Consider the following 22,775-nt stretch of genomic DNA (forward strand, 5'->3'; position numbering starts at 1 on the left):
CTCTCTCTCTCTCATTCTCTCTCTCTTCGTGACGTATAGTGTTGAACCTGTTGATCTTGACTCAGCTCATAGACCTCTATCATCTACACCCCTCCCTTCTCCTACTCTAACATAACACCAATATAATATATAATACATAATATATACTCTCATTCATTTACATAGAGACAGATACAATCAATCATTGACACACTGAATATACAACAGTCAGATGCAGGACACCATCACAACTTAACTGACATTAGTGCCTGTCCCCAGATGGACAGTTAGACTACAGTAAAGTACATTTACAGGTGATCACATCATTGTCCTGCTTTGAGACACATTTTTACTGTCTGCTTCCAGTTGTATGTTATTTTACTAACCCTGCAAATTATAATATATCTTACAATATCAAAACATATCTCAGTAACTGTCACAAGTGTATATCAGTATAACAGCATCCTACCTCTGCTCCACAACAGGGTCATCAGTATCAGTGCAGGTATCATATCTGCCTCTAACTGGGGCTCCACAGTCTGCTGTCAAAAAGAGTGGACTGAAGAGTGGAAAATACTGCTAGGCTATATGACTTCTCTCTCATTATGTCCTTACTTCAATGATGTGAGATTAACTTCTTAGCAACTTATCTTGGATCAGTGGTTGAACACACTACAGCAAACTGATATGTTAAAAAAACTCCACAGGAAACTGCTGACAGAGCAGCAAAGTTACACATAGTGTGTCCTATAATATCACCTCTAACTTTCTACTGCTTGAGTTCACCTCTTATAGAATATTGGCTTAATCTTCCAGCACCTAAATATAAACAGTACCAGCACCCAAAATTAGTACTGATGAGGTCTCATGTTAGAGCAGGAGAAGGGGGGATGTGGTGTAGAAGCTAGAGGTCTGTTACCCAAGTCAACTCAACAGGCCTGATGATGTATGTCAGGGTCAGGCTGGGCCAAGAGAGGAACAGGTTACTGGTCATGATGACATCACTGGTGAGAAGTCAGTGACAAAAAAGATGAAGAGGAGACGAGAGAAGAGGAGAGGAGACGAGAGAAGAGGCGAGGGGGGAGAGGAGGAGAGGAGAGGGGGGAGGAGAGGAGAGGGAGAGGGGGGAGAAGAGGAGAGTGAGAGGGGAGAAGAGGAGAGGAGAGGAGAGGAAAGGGGGGACAAGGGGAGACGTGAGAAGAGTAGAGGGGGGAGAAGAGGAGAGGGAGAGGGGAGAGGGGGGAGAAGAGGAGAGGGAGAGGGGAGAAGAGGAGAGGGGAGAGAAGAGGAGAGGGAGAGGGGAGAAGAGGAGAGGAGAGGGGGGAGAAGAGGAGAGGGAAAGGGGGGAGAAGAGGAGAGTGAGAGGGGAGAAGAGGAGAGGAGAGGAGAGGAAAGGGGGGAGAAGGGGAGACGCGAGAAGAGTAGACGGGGGAGAAGAGGAGAGGGAGAGGGGAGAAGAGGAGAGGGGGGAGAAGAGGAGAGGGAGAGGGGAGAAGAGGAGAGGGGAGAGAAGAGGAGAGGGAGATGGGAGAAGAGGAGAGGAGAGGGGGGAGAAGAGGAGAGGAGAGGAGAGGAAAGGGGGGAGAAGGGGAGACGCGAGAAGAGTAGAGGGGGGAGAAGAGGAGAGGGAGAGGGGAGAAGAGGAGAGGGGGGAGAAGAGGAGAGGGAGAGGGGAGAAGAGGAGAGGGGAGAGAAGAGGAGAGGGAGAGGGGAGAAGAGGAGAGGAGAGGGGGGAGAAGAGGAGAGGGAGAGGGGGGAGAAGAGGAGAGTGAGAGGGGAGAAGAGGAGAGGGGGGAGAAGAGGAGAGTGAGAGGGGAGAAGAGGAGAGGGGGGAGAAGAGGAGAGGGAGAGGGGAGAAGAGGAGAGGGGAGAGAAGAGGAGAGGGAGAAGGGGAGAAGAGGAGAGGAGGTACTGTTTGTCACACCGTTCCACTCAGAGGACTCTACCTTTTGTTATCAAGTGGGGTTTTCCACTATATTTAGTAAACCAGTCATTTCAGTGAAGAGAACAAGTGCACACTTTAGGAGAAAGGAGGATAATTGGGACAATGCTTCTTTCTAGTCTACAGTCCTGTGTCTGTGACACCAGATTACCACCTAGTGGCCATAAGAGGAACTGTCCTGTCAGTGTGTTTTTACTGCTGGCTCAAAACAACACTGTGACACCAGATTATCACCTAGTGGCCATAAGAGGAACTGTCCTGTCAGTGTGTTTTTACTGCTGGCTCAAAACAACACATACAGGATATGATTCATGTGTGAGTACTAAAAGCACATGAATATAGTATATTATAGTAAATTTGATATATATGTGGGTCTGATAAGTAAACAGTCTTAATGTTTGCTGTTTTATCACTCAGAAGAACAATGTGTCAGGACATACGCCAGAGATGAGAAGCAGGTACGTGGAATCAACATTTAATCAGGAACAGACAAAGACAAGAACAGCGTCAGCACACGGGTACAAAACCACAAACCACAATTAATGCTGAAGCAGGGAACAGATCGGGGAACCAGACAGATGTAGGGAAGGTAATGACAGGGGTGACTGAGTCCAGGTCCAATAATCGTTGATGCGCGTGACGGGGGGAGCAGGTGTGTGTAATGATGGTGCAGGATGGAGAGTAATGCTGTTGAGCCTGGGGCCTTCGGGCTCCAGGGAGGGACACATTGGGCACTATGTAACCAAACACATGTGAAACCTTATGATATGAGTGATAAGAAGTGTTTAAAAAGGTGAGTTCTGAACCCTGTAGACTACTGCACTACTTCTGAAGAAGACCAGAGTCATTTCAGAATGAAGACTGCTATAGTTCTGACGGTGTTGCTGCTCTGTCTGTCTGGGGCCTGGACTCAGGGAGAGAGTGGAGGGGTGACTAGTAGTTCTGTCTGTCTGTCTGCCTGTCTGTCTGTCTGTCTGTCTGGGGCCTGGACTCAGGGAGAGAGTGGAGGGGTGACTAGTAGGTCTGTCTGTCTTTCTGTCTGTCTGTCTGTCTGTCTGGGGCATGGACTCAGGGAGAGAGTGGAGGGGTGGCTAGTAGTTCTGTCTGTCTGTCTGTCTGGGGCATGGACTCAGGGAGAGAGTGGAGGGGTGGCTAGTAGTTCTGTCTGTCTGTCTGTCTGTCTGTCTGTCTGTCTGTCTGTCTGTCTGTCTGGGGCCTGGACTCAGGGAGAGAGTGGAGGGGTGGCTAGTAGTTCTGTCTGTCTGTCTGTCCGTCCAGCCGTCTGTCTGTCTGGGGCCTGGACTCAGGGAGAGAGTGGAGGGGTGGCTAGTAGTTCTGTCTGTCTGTCTGTCTGGGGCATGGACTCAGGGAGAGAGTGGAGGGGTGGCTAGTAGTTCTGTCTGTCTGTCTGTCCGTCCAGCCGTCTGTCTGTCTGTCTGTCTGTCTGTCCGTCCAGCCGTCTGTCTGTCTGTCTGTCTGTCTGTCTGTCTGTCGGTCTGGGGCATGGACTCAGGGAGAGAGTGGAATATGTACACTAAATCACCAAAAGTATGTGGACACCTGCTCATCTAACATCTCATTCCAAAATCATGGGCATTTGCATGGAGTTGGTCCCCCTTTACTGCTATAACAGCCTCCAGTCTTCTGGGAAGGCTTTCCACTAGATGTTGGAACATTGCTGCTATAACAGCCTCCACTCTTCTGGGAAGGCTTTCCACTAGATGTTGGAACATTGCTGCTATAACAGCCTCCACTCTTCTGGGAAGGCTTTCCACTAGATGTTGGAACATTGCTGCTATAACAGCCTCCAGTCTTCTGGGAAGGCTTTCCACTAGATGTTGGAACATTGCTGCTATAACAGCCTCCAGTCTTCTGGGAAGGCTTTCCACTAGATGATGGAACATTGCTGCTATAACAGCCTCCAGTCTTCTGGGAAGGCTTTCCTCTAGATGTTGGAACATTGCTGCTATAACAGCCTCCAGTCTTCTGGGAAGGCGTTCCACTAGATGTTGGAACATTGCTGCTATAACAGCCTCCACTCTTCTGGGAAGGCTTTCCACTAGATGTTGGAACATTGCTGCTATAACAGCCTCCACTCTTCTGGGAAGGTTTTCCTCTAGATGTTGGAACATTGCTGTGAGGACTTGCTTCCATTCAGCCACAACAGCATTAGTGAGGTCGGAAACTGATGTTGGGCGATTTGGTCTGGCTCGCAGTCGGCGTTCCAATTCATCCCAAAGGCGTTCAACGTCATTGAGGTCAGGGCTTTGTGAAGTTCTTCCACACCAATCTCAACTAACCATTCATGTATTGAACTCGCTTTGTGTACAGGGACGTTGTCATGCTGAAACAGGAAAGGGCCTTCCCCATACTGTTGCCACAAAGTTGGAAGCACAGATTCCTCTAGAATGTCATTCTGTGCTATAGCATTAATTTCCCTTAACTGGAACTAAAAGGCCCGAACCATGAAAAACAGCCCCAGACCATTATTCCTCCTCCACCAAACTTTACAGTTGTCACTATGCATTAGGGCAGGTAGCGTTCTCCTGGCATCCTCCAAACCCAGATTAGTGTGTTGGATTGCTAGAAGGTGAAGATGATTAATTACTCCAGAGAATACGTTTACACTGCTCCAGAGTCCAGTGGCTGTGAGTTTTACACCACTCAAGCCGACGCTTGACATTGCCCATATTGATCTTAGGTTTGTATGCACCTGCTCGGCCGTGGAAACCCATTTCAGGAAGCTCCTGACAAACAGTTTCTTGTGCTGATGTTGCTTCCAGAGGCCGTTTGGATCTCGTTAGTGAGTGTTGCAACCAAGTACAGACGATTTTTACACGTTACACTCTTCAGCACTCGGCGGTCCTGTTCTGTGAGCTTGTGTGGCCCACTACTTCTTGGCTGAGCCGTTGTTGGTCCCAGATGTTTCCACTTCACAATAACAGCACTTACAGTCGACCAGGCAGCTCCAGCAAGGCAGGAATTTGACAAACTGACTTGTTGGAAAGGTACCATCTTATAATGGTGCCACGTTCAAAGTTACTGAGATCGTCAGTAAGGCCATTCTACTGCCAATGTTTGTCTATGGAGATTGCATGGCTGTGGGCTTAAATTTAAACACCTGTCAGCAACTGGTGTGGCTGAAATGGCCCAATCTACTAATTTGAAGGGGTGTCCACATACTATTGTATATATAGTGTATTCACCCAGCTGTCTGGTCCAGGAGAATATCACCTGTGATGCTGTCTGGTCCAGGAGAATATCACCTGTGATGCTGTCTGGTCCAGGAGAATATCACCTGTGATGCTGTCTGGTCCAGGAGAATATCACCTGTGATGCTGTCTGGTCCAGGAGAATATCACCTGTGATGCTGTCTGGTCCAGGAGAATATCACCTATGATGCTGTCTGGTCCAGGAGAATACCGCCTGTGATGCTGTCTGGTCCAGGAGAATATCACCTGTGATGCTGTCTGGTCCAGGAGAATATCACCTGTGATGCTGTCTGGTCCAGGAGAATATCACCTGTGATGCTGTCTGGTCCAGGAGAATATCACCTGTGATGCTGTCTGGTCCAGGAGTATACCACCTGTGATGCTGTCTGGTCCAGGAGAATATCACCTGTGATGCTGTCTGGTCCAGGAGAATACCACCTCTCAATATTGGGACGGCAGGGTAGATTCATAAAGTGGAGTGATGATGTTATGTAAGGATCAGACTGTATAGGCTATATTACATGTATCTAGTGTATTATTGGGGCAGCAGGGTAGCCTAGTGGTTAGAATGTTATGTAAGGATCAGACTGTATAGGCTATATTACATGTATCTAGTGTATTATTGGGGCAGCAGGGTAGCCTAGTGGTTAGAATGTTATGTAAGGATCAGACTGTATAGGCTATATTACATGTATCTAGTGTAGTATTGGGGCAGCAGGGTAGCCTAGTGGTTAGAATGTTATGTAAGGATCAGACTGTATAGGCTATATTACATGTATATAGTGTATTATTGGGGCAGCAGGGTAGTGGTTAGAATGTTATGTAAGGATCAGACTGTATAGGCTATATTACATGTATCTAGTGTATTATTGGGGCAGCAGGGTAGCCTAGTGGTTAGAATGCTATGTAAGGATCAGACTGTATAGGCTATATTACATGTATATAGTGTATTATTGGGGCAGCAGGGTAGCCTAGTGGTTAGAATGTTATGTAAGGGTCAGACTGTATAGGCTATATTACATGTATATAGTGTATTATTGGGGCAGCAGGGTAGCCTAGTGGTTAGAATGTTATGTAAGGATCAGACTGTATAGGCTATATTACATGTATATAGTGTATTATTGGGGCAGCAGGGTAGTGGTTAGAATGTTATGTAAGGGTCAGACTGTATAAAAGCCAAGTACTAAGAATGAAGAGTCAGTTCTTCCATGGAATTGTTCAGCTTTGTTACTGTTTGTAATAAAGTCTAGTTGAATTCACAGGTTCTGGTGAAATAGTTGATTCAATATTTTACACAACAGTCAATGTGTCTAAACTGCAAGAACGTTGAAATTAAGTTGTTTTCAAGTCGTTATTAACAACAACCTGAAAATAAATATTTAAAACCTTAAACTAAAACCAAACGTATATTGGACGTTGGGTATCGTCTTCTTTTCAACGTCTTTTCAATGACATTTAGCTAGGTGTTACAGCCCAATGTCAAAACACAGCTTTAATGTGTCCAAATTAATAACCAACATGCAGAAACCATTTGTGATACTGAAAACCTAAACATAAAATGTACCATCTGCACAAACATCTGCAACAATAATCATATTACTGAAACAAGCACCTTTTAAAATGCACCAGCACCAGAAACACTGTTGTTTTGACAAGTAGCAATAAATCACTGATATCAATTAGGGGGAAAATCAGGCTGTTGGTGCTGTTGAAACTAACACAACTAAAAACACATGGAAATGGGAGATATATTTTACGTCCCTGGTTAGAGGACAAATCAGGTTGTTGGTGCTGTTGAAACTAACACAACTAAAAACACATGGAAATGGGAGATATATTTTACCTCCCTGGTTAGAGGACAAATCAGGTTGTAGGTGCTGTTGAAACTAACACAACTAAAAACACATGGAAATGGGAGATATATTTTACCTCCCTGGTTAGAGGACAAATCAGGTTGTAGGTGCTGTTGAAACTAACACAACTAAAAACACATGGAAATGGGAGATATATTTTACCTCCCTGGTTAGAGGACAAATCAGGTTGTTGGTGCTGTTGAAACTAACACAACTAAAAACACATGGAAATGGGAGATATATTTTACCTCCCTGGTTAGAGGACAAATCAGGTTGTTGGTGCTGTTGAAACTAACACAACTAAAAAAACACATGGAAATGGGAGATATATTTTACCTCCCTGGTTAGAGGACAAATCAGGTTGTTGGTGCTGTTGAAACTAACACAACTAAAAACACATGGAAATGGGAGATATATTTTACCTCGCTGGTTAGAGGACAACCTGCAGAAGACAGTCAGCTACATTTTGGAGAGATGCATTTACATTTAGAGGTCGTTAAACAAAGGAACGCAACACTTATTTTTCATCCCTCATCGATATCATGTTGAAATCATTTGTGTGAGAGTGGGGAGATGAGGTTGTCCTGTTAAAACTAACAGCTCAAAAACCACATGGAATCTGGGAATAATGTGTACATCACTGGTTAGATGACAACTTGTAGAAAACATCTAGCTACATTTTGATTCAAGTGGGTCACCAATGCTGTAAGTGTAACACAGCTCTTTTTGTGTTAGTCACTTTCTGTTATATCATATAAATAGCACTCTTTCAATTCAGAGCCTGGATTTTCCCCCTGAGGCTAATATCCATATCATGCAGAAATCAATTGAGGGGGCAAACGTTTAGTGTTCTACATTGTGACATCATTAAAATACTCCTTCTACAATGTTTAAACATTCTACATTGTGACATTATTAAAATACTCATTCTACAATGTTAAAACATTCTACATTGTGACATCATTAAAATACTCCTTCTAAAATGTAGGGGGCAAACGTTTAGTGTTCTACATTGTGACATCATTAAAATACTCCTACTACAATGTTTAAACATTATACATTGTGACATTAATTCATTGATATCATGAAACAATTCCATCATTAATGTATTTTCTGATGTTTGATCAGAGATCTTTTATCAGAGTATCTCTTGTCACATTGATCACAGCTAGGAGGTTTCTCTCCTGTGTGTGTTCTCTGGTGTATAATCAGATGACTAGATGTAGTAAAATTCTTCCCACATTGTTCACAGCTATAAGGTTTCTCTCCTGTGTGTGTTCTCCGGTGTATAATCAGATGACTAGATGTAGTAAAATTCTTCCCACATTGTTCACAGCTATAAGATTTCTCTCCTGTGTGTGTTCTCTGGTGTGATACCAGGTTGCTTGACTGAGTAAAATTCTTCCCACATTGATAACAGCTGTAAGGTTTCTCTCCTGTGTGTGTTCTCTGGTGAGACAACAGGCTGCTTGACTGAGTAAAACTCTTCCCATATTGATTACAGCTGTAAGGTTTCTCTCCTGTGTGTGTTCTCTGGTGAGATAACAGGCTGCTTGACTGATTAAAATTCTTCCCACATTGATCACAGCTATAAGGTTTCTCTCCAGTGTGAATTCTTATGTGTACTTTTAGTGAATTTGATCTTAAGTAACTCTTCCCACAGTCAGAGCAGCAGTGAGATTTCTTCCCTGTTGGTCTCCACTGATGTTTCTTGAGGTGATATGATCTGGAGGGACTCTTCTCTGCCTCGTTAGCATCATGATGTTGAGGCTCCCCAGAGGATCCACGATAGTCACGTCTCTCTCCTGTGTAAACAACAAGTCAGACAGATGGTTAAAGGCCCACAACAGCAGAAATCCACTGTAAAAGGTGATGCCAACAGCGTAGCCATGATGTTGTACAACAATTGACGTCTGTAATGAATGTTACAATGATTTGACAATTGTCTTAAGACAGTCAAGTGAGCAACAATAGTCATATTTTGTCTTGTTTTCACATTAGTAGTAACATTGATGATTGTAGGCTATAAATACGTTATTACAATTGCTGAACCCCTAAGCAGTGTGCCAGACAACCTTTGGTCACCAATATAAGCCCCTTTCTGTGTTTGCTAAAATAGGCGCAAGAGGGCAATGAATTGAATGTGAGAGTGGTTACATTTCTCCAGCCCCCATCCCTCAGCTGTTTACCAAACCAAGTCTCAGGGCAGCCATTTTGTTGCCGTTTAAATCCTAGGTTGTCCCTTTAAAAAAGCCAAATCAATCGATCAACCAATCTGCAGTTCAAACAATAACAAAGATGTCATTCCACCACTGTTTTGGTAATAAGATGATGGATGGGTCTGGAGAAATGTAACTACTCTCAAATTCATAGACAGACCTACGGATGCAAGGACTGACCATCCATGAAATCAACATGATAGTTTTAACCATGTTGAGGCTATACAGTGTTGATTCACATTGTTTCTAAACATTGGTGTAAAAAATCTTATTTGGGGTTCTGATGGGGTACAACAGTTGAACTAAGCTCATGAGGTATGTGTTATATTCTTCAAGAATCAATGGCTATAAATAATATAAATGTAGCAATTACATATTTCCCCTTTAACACCACACATCAGTTCAACAACTGCAGAGTTTGTGCCTCTGTTTTTAAGACAGTACTTACTAGTGTTAATCACGGCCCGGTTTCTCAAAACCATCTTACGGCTGAGTTCACCGTTAGAACCATAGGATGCGTTAAGATGCGTTGGGGAAACCGGGCCCAGATATCCAGTTTCCTCCTCTTAGTCTTCCTCCTTTTTCGATGTGACAGTCATCTCCCCCTCTTTCACTCCATAAACTGCATCCTCCTCTCTCCGCTTCCTCTTCTTTTACTGTAACATCCTCCTCTCTCCGCTTCCTCTTCTTTTACTGTAACATCCTCCCCCTCTTTCACTCTGAAAGAGTCTTCCTTTTCTTCCACTGAAACGTCTTTCTCTTCTTCTTTCACGGTAACAGCCTCACCTTCTACTTGTTTTTGTATTGTAACATCCTTCTCTTCCTCCTCCTCTTTCGGGAGAGCTTATTTCTCCGTCCAGAAGACCTCCTCTTCTTTAGCAGGAGGAGAGTAGCTTAGTGAACTTATGGTCGGAGATGTTCGCTAGCTAGCATTAGCAACTAGCCTAGTTCTAAGCTAATTTAGCAAACCAGCTAGCTGACAAACAACGTAATTATATAATTAAATGGGCCAACACGTACATACGACAGAAGTGTGTTTAATACACAGCGACTAATATACACCAAAACAGTGTAAAGAGAGTGAATGTTGTAGCTATGTTTGCTATAAAGCTACCGAGGTGACTAACTGTTGTTGTTGAAGGAGCGTCCCGTCCACTAGATTATACGTCACACTGGCAGCGTCGCCTGAACCTAAAAGACGCACATCGCCATCTGCTGACTGGAGTGGCAACGCAGTTGAGGAACCAAAAGTTTATTTTTCATTTATTTCATTAAAGTTGATTATCATATTAAGTCGTTCAAAGAGAAGCATGTGTTGATTGATTCGTGTTTAATGAGTGATAATTTAAAACAAACTCTAGACCCACTACATATTTACATTGAACCATAGTTCTGACATGGATCATTTTGACCCCAGAGGCATATCTTTTATCAAAGCCATAATGTGGTTTAGTCAATTCATCCAATTTTTCATGACTTTGTCAATCAACTTGTTCTTGATACATCTAAATCCTGGTTTAGTGTTTCTGTATCAATATGGACTTTTAACAAATTAAAATCCTTTGGAGTCATTTTGACTCCATCCAAAATCAGCTTTGATAAATAGGACGTTTATTTCAAATCAAAATCACATTTTATTGGTCACATACACGTGTTTAGCAAATGTTATTGCAGGTGTAGCAAAATGCTTGTGTTTCTAGCTCCGGCAGTGCAGTAATACCTAACAAGTAATATCTAATAATTTCACAAATCTAAGTATTTGAATGTAGGTTTCTCTGTAGACATGATCCATCCCACCAGAGGGTGGAGGGGCACCTGTATCAGTGGTTTTGACCAGATAGACACCTGCAGACACACAGTATAGTGCCTCCCATGTTCTCTCCTAAGATTGGACTTTCTATACCACGTATCACCTGACTGTGTACAAAACTGCCAATGATAGAAACCTCTTCCAGTGGTATACAGTGTATTCATTAAGTATTCAGACCCCTTCACTTATTCCACATTTAGTTACGTTACAGCTTCATTCTAAAATGTAATATGTTTTTCCCCTCATCAACCGACACACAAAACCCCATAATAACAAAACAAAAACTGGTTTTTAGACATTTTTGCAAATGTATTTACTTAAGTATTCAGACCCTTTGCTATGAGACTCAATATTGAGCTCAGACATCCTGATTCCATTGATCAAATGAGCTCCAGATTTCCTCTGTGGAGACGGGAGAACCTTCCAGAAGGACAACCATCTCTGCAGCACTCCACCAATCAGGCCTTAAAGTAGCAATGATTAACTTGTCAACATTTATTTCAATGGACAATTCTATGAAATGTGTTGGCTAGAGATGACTTGCAGGAGCTTGCAGGGATTTGTAGGCATGTTGTCTACTTTGATGCTAATTAGCATTTTCGAATCTGAGAGTAGAGAGAGACATCCCCATTAGTTCCTGCCAAGGCAGCAGCTACTCTTCCTGGGGTTTAATATGGATCCCCATTAGTTCCTGCCAAGGCAGCAGCTACTCTTCCTGGGGGTTTAATATGGATCCCCATTAGTTCCTGCCAAGGCAGCAGCTACTCTTCCTGGGGTTTATTATGGATCCCCATTAGTTCCTGCCAAGGCAGCAGCTACTCTTCCTGGGGGTTTATTATGGATCCCCATTATTTCCTGCCAAGGCAGCAGCTACTCTTCCTGGGGTTTATTATGGATCCCCATTAGTTCCTGCCAAGGCAGCAGCTACTCTTCCTGGGGTCCAGCTAAAATAAAGGCAGTTATACCATTTTAAAATCATGACAATAAATTCACAACACACTGTGTCCTCAGTCACCTTGTCCCAGAGAGGTTTACATGGTTATCAAAACATCACACCAGGGTGAGTCTAAACAAAACACAGCCCTGTGGGGAAAATTAATGGAACCATCTCCCTGTTTGACCTCTAGTTGTTATGGATATTATGACTCTACAGAGACACACAGTGGACGTGTCAAAATATGTTCCATTGATAAATCACACTTTATTTAACCTCAATGTCATCTTGTGTTTACATGGCATTGTAGATTTTAGCTGTATATAGGATGTATTTTGGATGTTTTCAGTGTGTTTTTAACCCTTTCAGACAATGGATTAATCACAATTAAAAATAGTGCACTAACATTATACGAAGTGAACTCAAGTCTGGCAGCCCAAACAAACACACACATTCTCAGTCAAAAACACAAGTCAGAACACAGCCTCTCGATTCTCTCATGTGTTTTCAGGTTCTCTGACTGGGAAAATGTCTTTCCACAGTGAGAGCAGTGGTATGTCTTCTCCTCCTGTGTATTTGTATGTATTCTTTCATGCTCTTTCAGGTACCTTAACCGGGTAAATCTCTCTCCACACTGGGAGCAGCGGTACATCTTCTTACCTGTGTGTGTCCTCTCATGCTTGTTCAGGTTTCCTACCTGGCCAAAACTCTTTCCACAATGGGAACATTGGAAAAGCTTTTCCCCTGTGTGTCCCCTCTCATGCGTTTGCAGGCTCCCTAACTGGGTAAACGACATTCCACATTGGGAACAGTGGTAAGGCTTCTCTCCAGTGTGTATTCTCTTATGTGTTCTCAGGCTCCCTAACTGAGTAAAACTCTTTCCACACTGGGAGCAGTGATGTCGTCCTGCTGGTTTGGACGTCTCGGGGTCTGGTTTCCCTGAAGGACTCTTCCTGCTGTCAGAAGGAGAGTCTGGTCTCTCTCCTGTCAAAGACAAACAGATGATTTAATTAAACAGAGACCTGAATGAAACCTCCACATGATAAAACTTCCTATGACGTTTAATCTAGGCTAGATCCCTCAATCACCTTAAGTCACTTTTCACAAGTGTTATTAAAGCCACTACAAAATACAGGTCTCTGTGTGGTTCTTAGTCAGAGAGGCCTATAGAATGGTCTAGAATGTCATTGTATGCTGTAGCGTTTACACCAGTCCAGCCTAAGCTTGACACTCTAGCAATGATAAAGTACTTTATGAGAACACGAAAATTAAATAAACGATTTGGTATCATTTTTATTATGGAAGATTGAATAAGTGTGCTTCAAACGGTTTGCTTGTAATGATTTGTAGCCATCGTCTCGACTACCTGTGCATGAGAGTCCATTCAACTCAGTTTCCCTACCTGAAAAAAAGCCATTCCGTAAAGTGTATTCGCGCACGCAAATTCAGGAAGAAACTGAAGAGCAGATGGCCTGACCGCGTTTTGCGACTGTCGGCTCACTTGACCGCAGTCAACGGTGGGCTGGAAATCGCCTCCAGTTTAGTACAGTGGAATTGCAGTATTGAATGAAGGCAAGTCCATTCCGTGAGACATTTAAGTTGTGATTTTGGGTGCAAATCCATTGTTCAAGTTTTGTTGTTGGCCAGCTTCTTGATGGTATTCACATCTTACAGTGTAGCTTTATCAATTCCTACATTAAAAAACGGCATTTAAGCTCAGAACTAGAGTAGAATGCCGTTTTAAAACCACGTATCAGTTCAACAACTATTTTCAAGACAGGACTTACTGGTGTTACTCAGATCTTCTGTCTCCTTCTCTTCTTCCCTCTCCTCCTCCTTCAATATGACAGTTATCTCTCCTTCATTCACTCCAAAAAAAGTATAATCGTTTTCTTCCTCTTCTTTCTGTGTAACAGCCTCACCCTCTACTTCTTCGTTTACTGTGACATCCTCCTCTTCATTCTCCTCTTTCACGACAACGTTCAGCCAAATACCTTCTTTCTCCTTCCAGCAGACCTCTTTTTTAGCAGGAGGGCAGTAGCTTGCTGAGCTCATGGTCGGGGATGTTAGCCAGCTAACCTAGCTAGTTAGCGACTAGCCTAGTGATAGGTTCATTTATCAAGCCAGCTACCGTTACCTGACTAAACGGAAATATGACATGAAATGGGGAAACTAGTTAAAAGACAGAATTATGTTCCAAATACAGAAGTAAATATAGACCGAAGCAGTCTGAACAGCTTGAACGTTTCCGCTAGGAAGCTACCGAGGTGGCTGACGAGATGTTGTTGAAGAAGCGTCCCGTCCACTACATTATACGTCACTCTGATAGCATCGCCTGAAAAACGCAAAACGCATGTTGACTGGAGTGGTTAACGCAGATAAATGTTTATTTTATTTCCAGACAAAAATGCATTTTTACATTTCTTTAATTACATAATAATAGAATAGTCAGACAACTGCAGATTTGTAATAAGTATGAATTTAAAACATACTTCCACATTCTACCAACACAACAGATGTTTCTACTACAGGGAATATTAACCAATGAGGTGGGTCTTTCCACATTCTACCAACCCAACAGATGTTTATACTATGAACACTTTCAGGTTCATTGAAGTTAAATTCCCAAAAAGCATAAACAGGTTTGGTCATTATCAGGTATTGGAGCGTTGAACGATGATGCACAACAACGGTTTCTTCCACGAAACCACGACTTCAATAACCACCGCGGTCAAAATAACTGTCAAGTTATTCTCCATCGAAACGACTACCGCTACAATCGACCTGTTCGCAACACATGGGTATTGGATCTAACCTCATTGATCTATCAGTAAGATATGTTTACATGGGTATTGGATCTGACCTCATTGATCTGTCAGTAAGCTATGTTTACATGGGTATTGGATCTGACCTCATTGATCTGTCAGTAAGATATGTTTACATGGGCATTGGGATCTAACCTCATTGATCTATCAGTAAGCTATGTTTACATGGGTATTGGATCTGACCTCATTGATCTATCAGTAAGCTATGTTTACATGGGTATTGGATCTAACCTCATTGATCTATCAGTAAGCTATGTTTACATGGGCATTGGATCTAACCTCATTGATCTATCAGTAAGCTATTTTTACATGGGTATTGGATCTGACCTCATTGATCTATCAGTAAGCTATGTTTACATGGGTATTGGATCTGACCTCATTGATCTATCAGTAAGCTATGTTTACATGGGTATTGGATCTGACCTCATTGATCTATCAGTAAGCTATGTTTGCATGGGTATTGGATCTGACCTCATTGATCTATCAGTAAGCTATGTTTACATGGGTATTGGATCTAACCTCATTGATCTGTCAGTAAGCTATGTTTACATGGGTATTGGGATCTGACCTCATTGATCTATCAGTAAGCTATGTTTACATGGGTATTGGATCTGACCTCATTGATCTGCCAGTAAGCTATGTTTACATGGGTATTGGGATCTCAGCTATAGTCTAATCCAGCAAAGGAGTCCTACCAGCTAGCAGTGTAACGAACCTTGTAGGAAAGTACTACGTGGCTCTGGTGGAAGATCAGACCTCACCACCATTTGACTGATGTTGGGGGCGTGTCTGAAGACTCCCCGTGGGATTCTTTAAAACCTCTTAAAGAGGCTGCAAATTTTTGCAGCTTTTTGTTAAAAATCGCGCAAAATGTCAACGTCCTGCTACTCATGCCAGGAATATAGTATATGCATATGATTAGTATGTGTGGATAGAAAACACTCTGAAGTCTCTAAAACTGGTTAAATCATGTCTGTGACTATGAACGAACGTGTGTATGAGGCAAAATCCCAAAGAAAACTGTTCACAAAAAACACACAAACAATATCCCTCCGCCAGTCTCTGTATTGTCTATGGCAAGGGAAAACAGATAGCGTCCAGTTTACAATGCCTACAGCTTCCACACGATGTCGCCAGTACTGGCGATTGAGTTGAAGTTTATCCTTGGTGAGATGAGGAATAGGCACTTCCTGTCTTCGGGTACAATTGTGGCTGGTATTGGAGCGGCCATCACAAAGCCCTGACCTCAATCGTATAGAACATTAGTGGGCAGAACTGAAAAAGCGTGTGCGAGCAAGGAGGCCTACAAACCTGACTCAGTTACACCAGCTCTGTCAGGAGGAATGGGCCAAAATGCACCCAACTTATTGTGGGAAGCTTGTGGAAGGCTACCTGAAACGTTTGACCCAAGTTAAACAATTTAAAGGCAATGCTACCAAATACTAATTGAGTTTATGTAAACTTCTGACCCACTGGGAATTTGATGAAATGAAAGCTGAAATAAATAATTCTCTCTACCATTATTCTGACATTTCACATTCTTAAAATAAAGTGGTGATCCTAACTGACCTAAGACAGGGAATTTTTTACTAGGATTAAATGGCAGGAATTGTGATGAGATTAAATGTATTTGGCTGAGGTGTATGTAAACTTTGGACTTCAACTGTAGGTACCGTTACTGTGTTAAAAACAGAAGCAGTTGTGGGACTGATGTGTGTGGTGTTAAAGGGGAAATCTGACATTTGTTTCTAAACATTGGAGTAAAATAATAATGACAGCTTTGTAATTGTTTCAACTGCAGATTGGTTGTTTGTTGTGTGGCTTTTTTAAAGGGGCAACCTGGGTTTTAAACAGAAACAAAATGGCAGCCCAGAGACCTGAGCTGTGTTGGAATACTCATACTAACTGTACTATTTGTGACGTACATTGAGTTTGTAGTATGCTTATTGGTCGTAGTATGATATAGTTGGTTTAGCCAAAAGTTCCCTGGTATGCAAGCATTTCTAAACTTTTATTCACTTTCATGGGGTATTGTGATGTCATTATGGGGTACTGTGATGTCATTATGGGGTATTGTGATGTCATTATGGGGTATTGTGATGTCATTATGAGGTATTGTGATGTCATTATGGGGTATTGTCTGAAGATGGATAATAAATTAAAAAATGTAATCCATTTTAGAATAGTAGCCAAAGAACATTTTACTGGTTGAAGTCGTTTTTAAATATAAAGTAGTACATTTTCGACAAAAACAAACATTATATTAATCAGGACATTCAAATGAACCTTACAATTATAATCCAAAGTAGTGCGAAATGCACTCATAAGCAACCTGGAAATGGAGGCTATATCTGCTGTCAGCCTATGAGAAGTCCCCTGAGTTTTCCCCCACGGGGGTGAATTAGTGAATAGACACAGAAATTAATGTGAGGTTCCTTGAGTAGCATCCTGATCTTACACTGATAGTGTGTTGTCATATTCAGAATACATTGTGGAAAAACTACAATCTCTGCTCACCTTTTTGCTCCAGGCAGATATACAACATCCATAACTAGGGGTTTCTGCATTAGAAGGGAGTTGTTTCTGCATTAGAAGGGAGGGGTTTCTGCATTAGAAGGGAGTGGTTTCTGCATTAGAAGGGAGGGGTTTCTGCATTAGAAGGGAGTGGTTTCTGCATTAGAAGGGAGGGGTTTCTGCATTAGAAGGGAGGGGTTTCTGCATTAGAAGGGAGTGGTTTCTGCATTAGAAGGGAGGGGTTTCTGCATTAGAAGGGAGTGGTTTCTGCATTAGAAGGGAGGGGTTTCTGCAACCAAATTGCATGTGCATCGCCCTTGTTGCAATTTTAGCAAACACAGAAAGGGGCCTATATAGAAGACCAAAAGTCATCTGGCACACTGCTTAGGATGTCAACAACTTTTACTTTTTTCTAGCCTAAAATCATTGTTGTTACTACTAATGTGAAAAAAATACTAAATATGACTTGTTGCTCACTTGACTGTCTTCAGACGATTGTCAAGTAATTTTAACATTCTTTACAGACGTCAATTGTTGTACAACATCATGGCTACGCTGTTGGCATCACCTTTTACAGTGGATTTCTGCTGTTGTGGGCCTTTAACCATCTGTCTGACTTGTTGTTTACACAGGAGAGAGATGTGACTACTAAGTTGACTAGGCAGAGAAGAGTCTCTCCAGATCATATCACCTCAAGAATCACCAGCAGAGACCCACAGGGAATAAATCTCATTGCTTCTCAGACCGTGGGAAAGGTTGCAAATCTTCATCAGAACTTAAAATACACCAGCGAGTACACACAGGAGAGAAATCTCACCACTGTTTTGATTGTGGGAGAGTTACTTAAGATCAGAATTACTAAAAGTACACATGAGAATTCATACTGGAGAGAAACCTTATACCTGTGATCAATGTGGGAAGAGTTTTACTCATTCAAGCTGCCTGAAAACTCACCAGAGAATACACACTGGAGAGAAACCTTATAGCTGTGATCAATGTGGGAAGAGTTTTACTCAGTCAAGCTGCCTGAAAACTCACCAGAGAATACACACTGGAGAGAAACCTTATAGCTGTGATCAATGTGGGAAACATTTTACTCACTCAAGCTGCCTGATGGTACATCTTGAGAGCACACAAGGGAGAGAAACCTTACCACTGCTCTGACTGTGGAAAGAGATTTGTTAGTTCAACAGATCTAAAATCACACCAGAAAATACACACAGTAGAGAAACCTTATAACTGTACTCAATGTGGGAAGAGGTTTAATCACTCAAGCTGGCTGATAGTACACCTGAGAGCACACACAGGAGTGAAACCTTATAGCTGTGATCAATGTGGGAAGAGTTTTGTTACATCTAGGCATCTGACTATACAGCAGAGAACACACACAGGAGAGAAATCTTACAGCTGTAGTCAATGTGGGAAGAGTTTTTTTCAGTCAAGTAGCCTGATATCACACCAGAGAACACACACAGGAGAGAAATCTCATAGCTGTGATCAATGTGACAAGAGATACTCTGATAAAAGATCTCTGATCAAACATCAGAAAATACATTAATGATGGAGTTGTTTCATGATATCAATGAATTAATGTCACAATGTAGAATGTTTTAACATTGTAGTAGGAGTATTTTAATGATGTCACAATGTAGAATGTTTTAACATTGTAGAAGGAGTATTTTAATGATGTCACAATGTAGAATGTTTTCACATTGTAGAAGGAGTATTTTAATGATGTCACAATGTAGAATGTTTTAACATCGTAGTAGGAGTATTTTAATGATGTCACAATGTAGAATGTTTTAACATTGTAGTAGGAGTATTTTAATGATGTCACAATGTAGAATGTTTTCACATTGTAGTAGGAGTATTTTAATGATGTCACAATGTAGAATGTTTAAACATTGTAGAAGGAGTATTTTAATGATGTCACAATGTAGAATGTTTTAACATTGTAGTTGGAGTATTTTAATGATGTCACAATGTAGAATGTTTTCACATTGTAGTAGGAGTATTTTAATGATGTCACAATGTAGAATGTTTTCACATTGTAGTAGGAGTACAAAGGATGTGAATGTGTTAAAAGTCCATATTGATACAGAAACACTAAACCAGGATGTAGATGTATTAATAGAAGTTGATTGACAAAGTCATGAAAAATGGAATAAACCACATTTTGGCTGTGAAAAAAGATATGCCTCTGGGGTCAAAATGATCCATGTCAGAACTATGGTTCAATGTAAATATGTAGTGGGTCTAAATGATCCATGTCAGAACTATGGTTCAATGTAAATATGTAGTGGGTCTAAAGTTTGTTTTAAATTCTCACTCATTAAACACGAATCAATCAACACATGCTTTTCTTTGAACGACTTAATGTGATAATCAACTTTTATGAAATAAATGAAAATAAACTTTTGGTTCCTCAACTGTGTTTCCCCTCCAGTCAGCAGATGACGATGTGTCTTTTTATTTTTTATTTTATATATTTATTTTTTGATTCAAAATACAGACCAACAATTTACATTGTTACATCATACAAAACAGAACTAGTATCAACTAGAAAATACTAAAACACACAAAATATCAATGAAGTAATAAAACATTAACTATTTTAGTGTAGTTGTTATCACTCTGAAAAAATCTATAATGATTCAGGAAAATGTTATTCTTGTTGTTATTCACTAGGGTTAATGTTTTAATAAAATATTTAAATTCAGTCAGAAAAATGTGTAATTTTGGTATAGAATTTTGGAATGTTTGTGTATAAAGTATTTGGCAACAAGAATAAAAAAATGCACAATCATTTCAATGGTCTTGTTATCATTGCAATAGTAACATATTATATCCTCCATGTAGAACATGGGCAGTGTTCATAATGGTAACATATTATATCCTCCATGTAGAACATGGGCAGTGTTCATAATGGTAACATATTATATCCTTCATGTAAAACATGGGCAGTGTTCATAATGGTAACATATTATATCCTCCATGTAAAACATGGACAGTGTTCATAATGGTAACATATTATATCCTCCATGTAAAACATGGGCAGTGTTCATAATAGTAACATGTTATATCCTTCATGTAGAACATGGGCAGTGTTCATAATGGTAACATATTATATCCTCCATGTTAAACATGGGCAGTGTTCATAATGGTAACATATTATATCCTCCATGTTAAACATGGGCAGTGTTCATAATGGTAAATAAGTATCTTGCAAGGTTTTCCCAAAATTCAGACACAAATTTACATCAAAGAACAAGTGGAACAGATTCTCACCTTTTTCACAGAAAACACAGAAATCATCAACAGCCACACATGTGGACATCATAGAATTACATGGATATATCTGATGTAACATGTTAAAGTGCCCTTCCTTAACGTTGTTTGTTCTACAGTATTTGTAAGGCCTTAACCAGGCATGTTTCCAGACAAGGTCAGAAATAATAAACAGGTTCCACAAACACTTTCCTCTCGGTGGAAGTTGGTTTTGTGAACGGAGAATTTGTCTTATATATTTATTACAACAAGATCTCTCAAGTAAGCCCACGCCTTCCAATCTGAGTTCTGGATAAGCTTTGTAATCATTACCAAAGATAAGATGAGTTTTCATTAGTGTAGTTAGACCCCTGGGAACGGCTCTGAGTTCTGGATAAACTTTGTGATCATTACCAAAGATAAGATGAGTTTTCATTAGTGTAGTTAGACCCCTGGGAACGGCTTTGACCACAGAAATAAACTATCTGAAAGGTATTGGAAACCCTTTCAATGTTATAAATTGTTCATATATGAGAATATTACCTCTGTTGTCAAAAAACATCAAGAACAAAGTCGTTATTCCTCTCATGCCAGCTGGGGTAGAACAATGACTGATTCCGTACAGTCATGTCTGAATTATTCCACAAAAGAGCTTTATGTGGGGAAAGAATGTGCAGGAAACATATTTTCCAGGCCATTGAATCTTGTTGGTGAAACCTAGCCAATTTAGCGGGTAATCTTTCAGGAATATAAATACATTTCAGTAAAAATTGAAGACCTCCCAACTTATGAAACACATGATTTGTAATGAAATACCATTTTGAATCAGTATTGATCAAACATCTTTTCAACCAGTTGATCTTGAAAGTGTTATTTATGTCACAAAGTCCAACACTTCCAGACCTCCTTCAGCTCTTTTATTAGAGGACTGACTCTTTTAGTTTGTGAGATTTATTTTTCCAGATGAAGTCAAGAAAGGTCTTGTTGATCTCTTTACAAGTAGCAGGATTTACACATAAAGATAATGAGGGGTACACAAAACCAGACAGTCCCTCTGCCTTGGACAGAAGTACTCTCCCAAGTATAGAAACATCTCTTTGTAGACAATTATTACATATATTTTGGGTTTTCTTCATTTTAGGAGAGAAATTCATGTGTTGTCTGACTAAGTGTTTTTTGACAGATGTATTCCTAAATATTTAACACAGTCCTTTACAGGAATATTTTCTATTTCTTTATCATCAGAGTCAAATAAACATAAGATTTCTGTACTACAGAAACACTGCTAATCCAACAATAGTGCTAGGTGTCTGTACTATATAAACACTGCTAATCCAACAATAGTGCTAGGTGTCTGTACTATATAAACACTGCTAATACAACAATAGTGCTAGGTGTTTGTACTATATAAACACTGCTAATCCAACAATAGTGCTAGGTGTCTGTACTATATGAACACTGCTAATCCAACAATAGTGCTAGGTGTCTGTACTATATGAACACTGCTAATCCAACAATAGTGCTAGGTGTCTGTACTATATAAACACTACTAATACAACAATAGTGCTAGGTGTCTGTACTATATAAACACTGCTAATCCAACACACTTGAATTAAAGGGGAACTACTCTCAAAAATGTAAATTTCTTAGATTTTCCCCAAACCTCAAACGTGGTCTCCTTTTGTAAGTTATGGACTTAGAACAATTGATTGTTTTTCTGTTTAAAAAAAGTCTGACTTTAAGAACAAAACCCTGAAATTCTGAATTTGTGAATTTCTGACTCAGTTTCTCTGTTTCAATAAAATGTCTACTATTATCCTACTGAACAGTACAGCTTGGGTTGGTCTACTATTATCCTACTGAACAGTACAGCTTGGGTTGGTCTACTATTATCCTACTGAACAGTACAGCTTGGGTTGGTCTGACTGTGACAGACCAATATGGGATTCATCATTTAGGTCATTCAGAGTGTATCACTGTTTCTCGTGCTTTTCACACAGGGTGCCTTTCCTTCTCTGGGCCGTTTGGAAAATGTTTTGCTATATTAGAGTACTGAATACCCACTTCTCCAGGCACAGCTTGACTTGACCTACACAACAGCTTTCAACATACCAGTATTTAGTTTGAAAACTGTCAAAATAAATGCTGGTATAAATTATACAATATTAAAATATGTCAAATTATCCATTTGTTTCAAAAGTGGTTGCAATGCTGTGGAAA

The 22,775-nt window shown here is 40.8% G+C and overlaps 2 protein-coding genes across 2 annotated transcripts in view; both read right to left on the bottom strand.

Annotated features, from left to right (window-relative positions):
* Positions 1 to 22,775, bottom strand: part of LOC139419329 (scavenger receptor cysteine-rich type 1 protein M130-like) — a 53,268-nt gene that overhangs the window by 12,664 nt on the left and 17,829 nt on the right.
* LOC139419127 (zinc finger protein 180-like) lies at positions 8,066 to 14,239 on the bottom strand. Its single transcript, XM_071169079.1, has 2 exons — positions 13,737 to 14,239; positions 8,066 to 8,791 (listed from the first exon to the last, which is right to left on the bottom strand). The coding sequence occupies exons 1-2, from the start codon at positions 14,002 to 14,004 to the stop codon at positions 8,088 to 8,090; spliced, it is 972 nt and encodes a 323-aa protein (XP_071025180.1). The 5' UTR covers positions 14,005 to 14,239; the 3' UTR covers positions 8,066 to 8,087.

The sequence above is a fragment of the Oncorhynchus clarkii genome, chromosome 10, assembly GCF_045791955.1.
Source record: "Oncorhynchus clarkii lewisi isolate Uvic-CL-2024 chromosome 10, UVic_Ocla_1.0, whole genome shotgun sequence".
NCBI classification, from domain to species: Eukaryota; Metazoa; Chordata; class Actinopteri; order Salmoniformes; family Salmonidae; genus Oncorhynchus; species Oncorhynchus clarkii.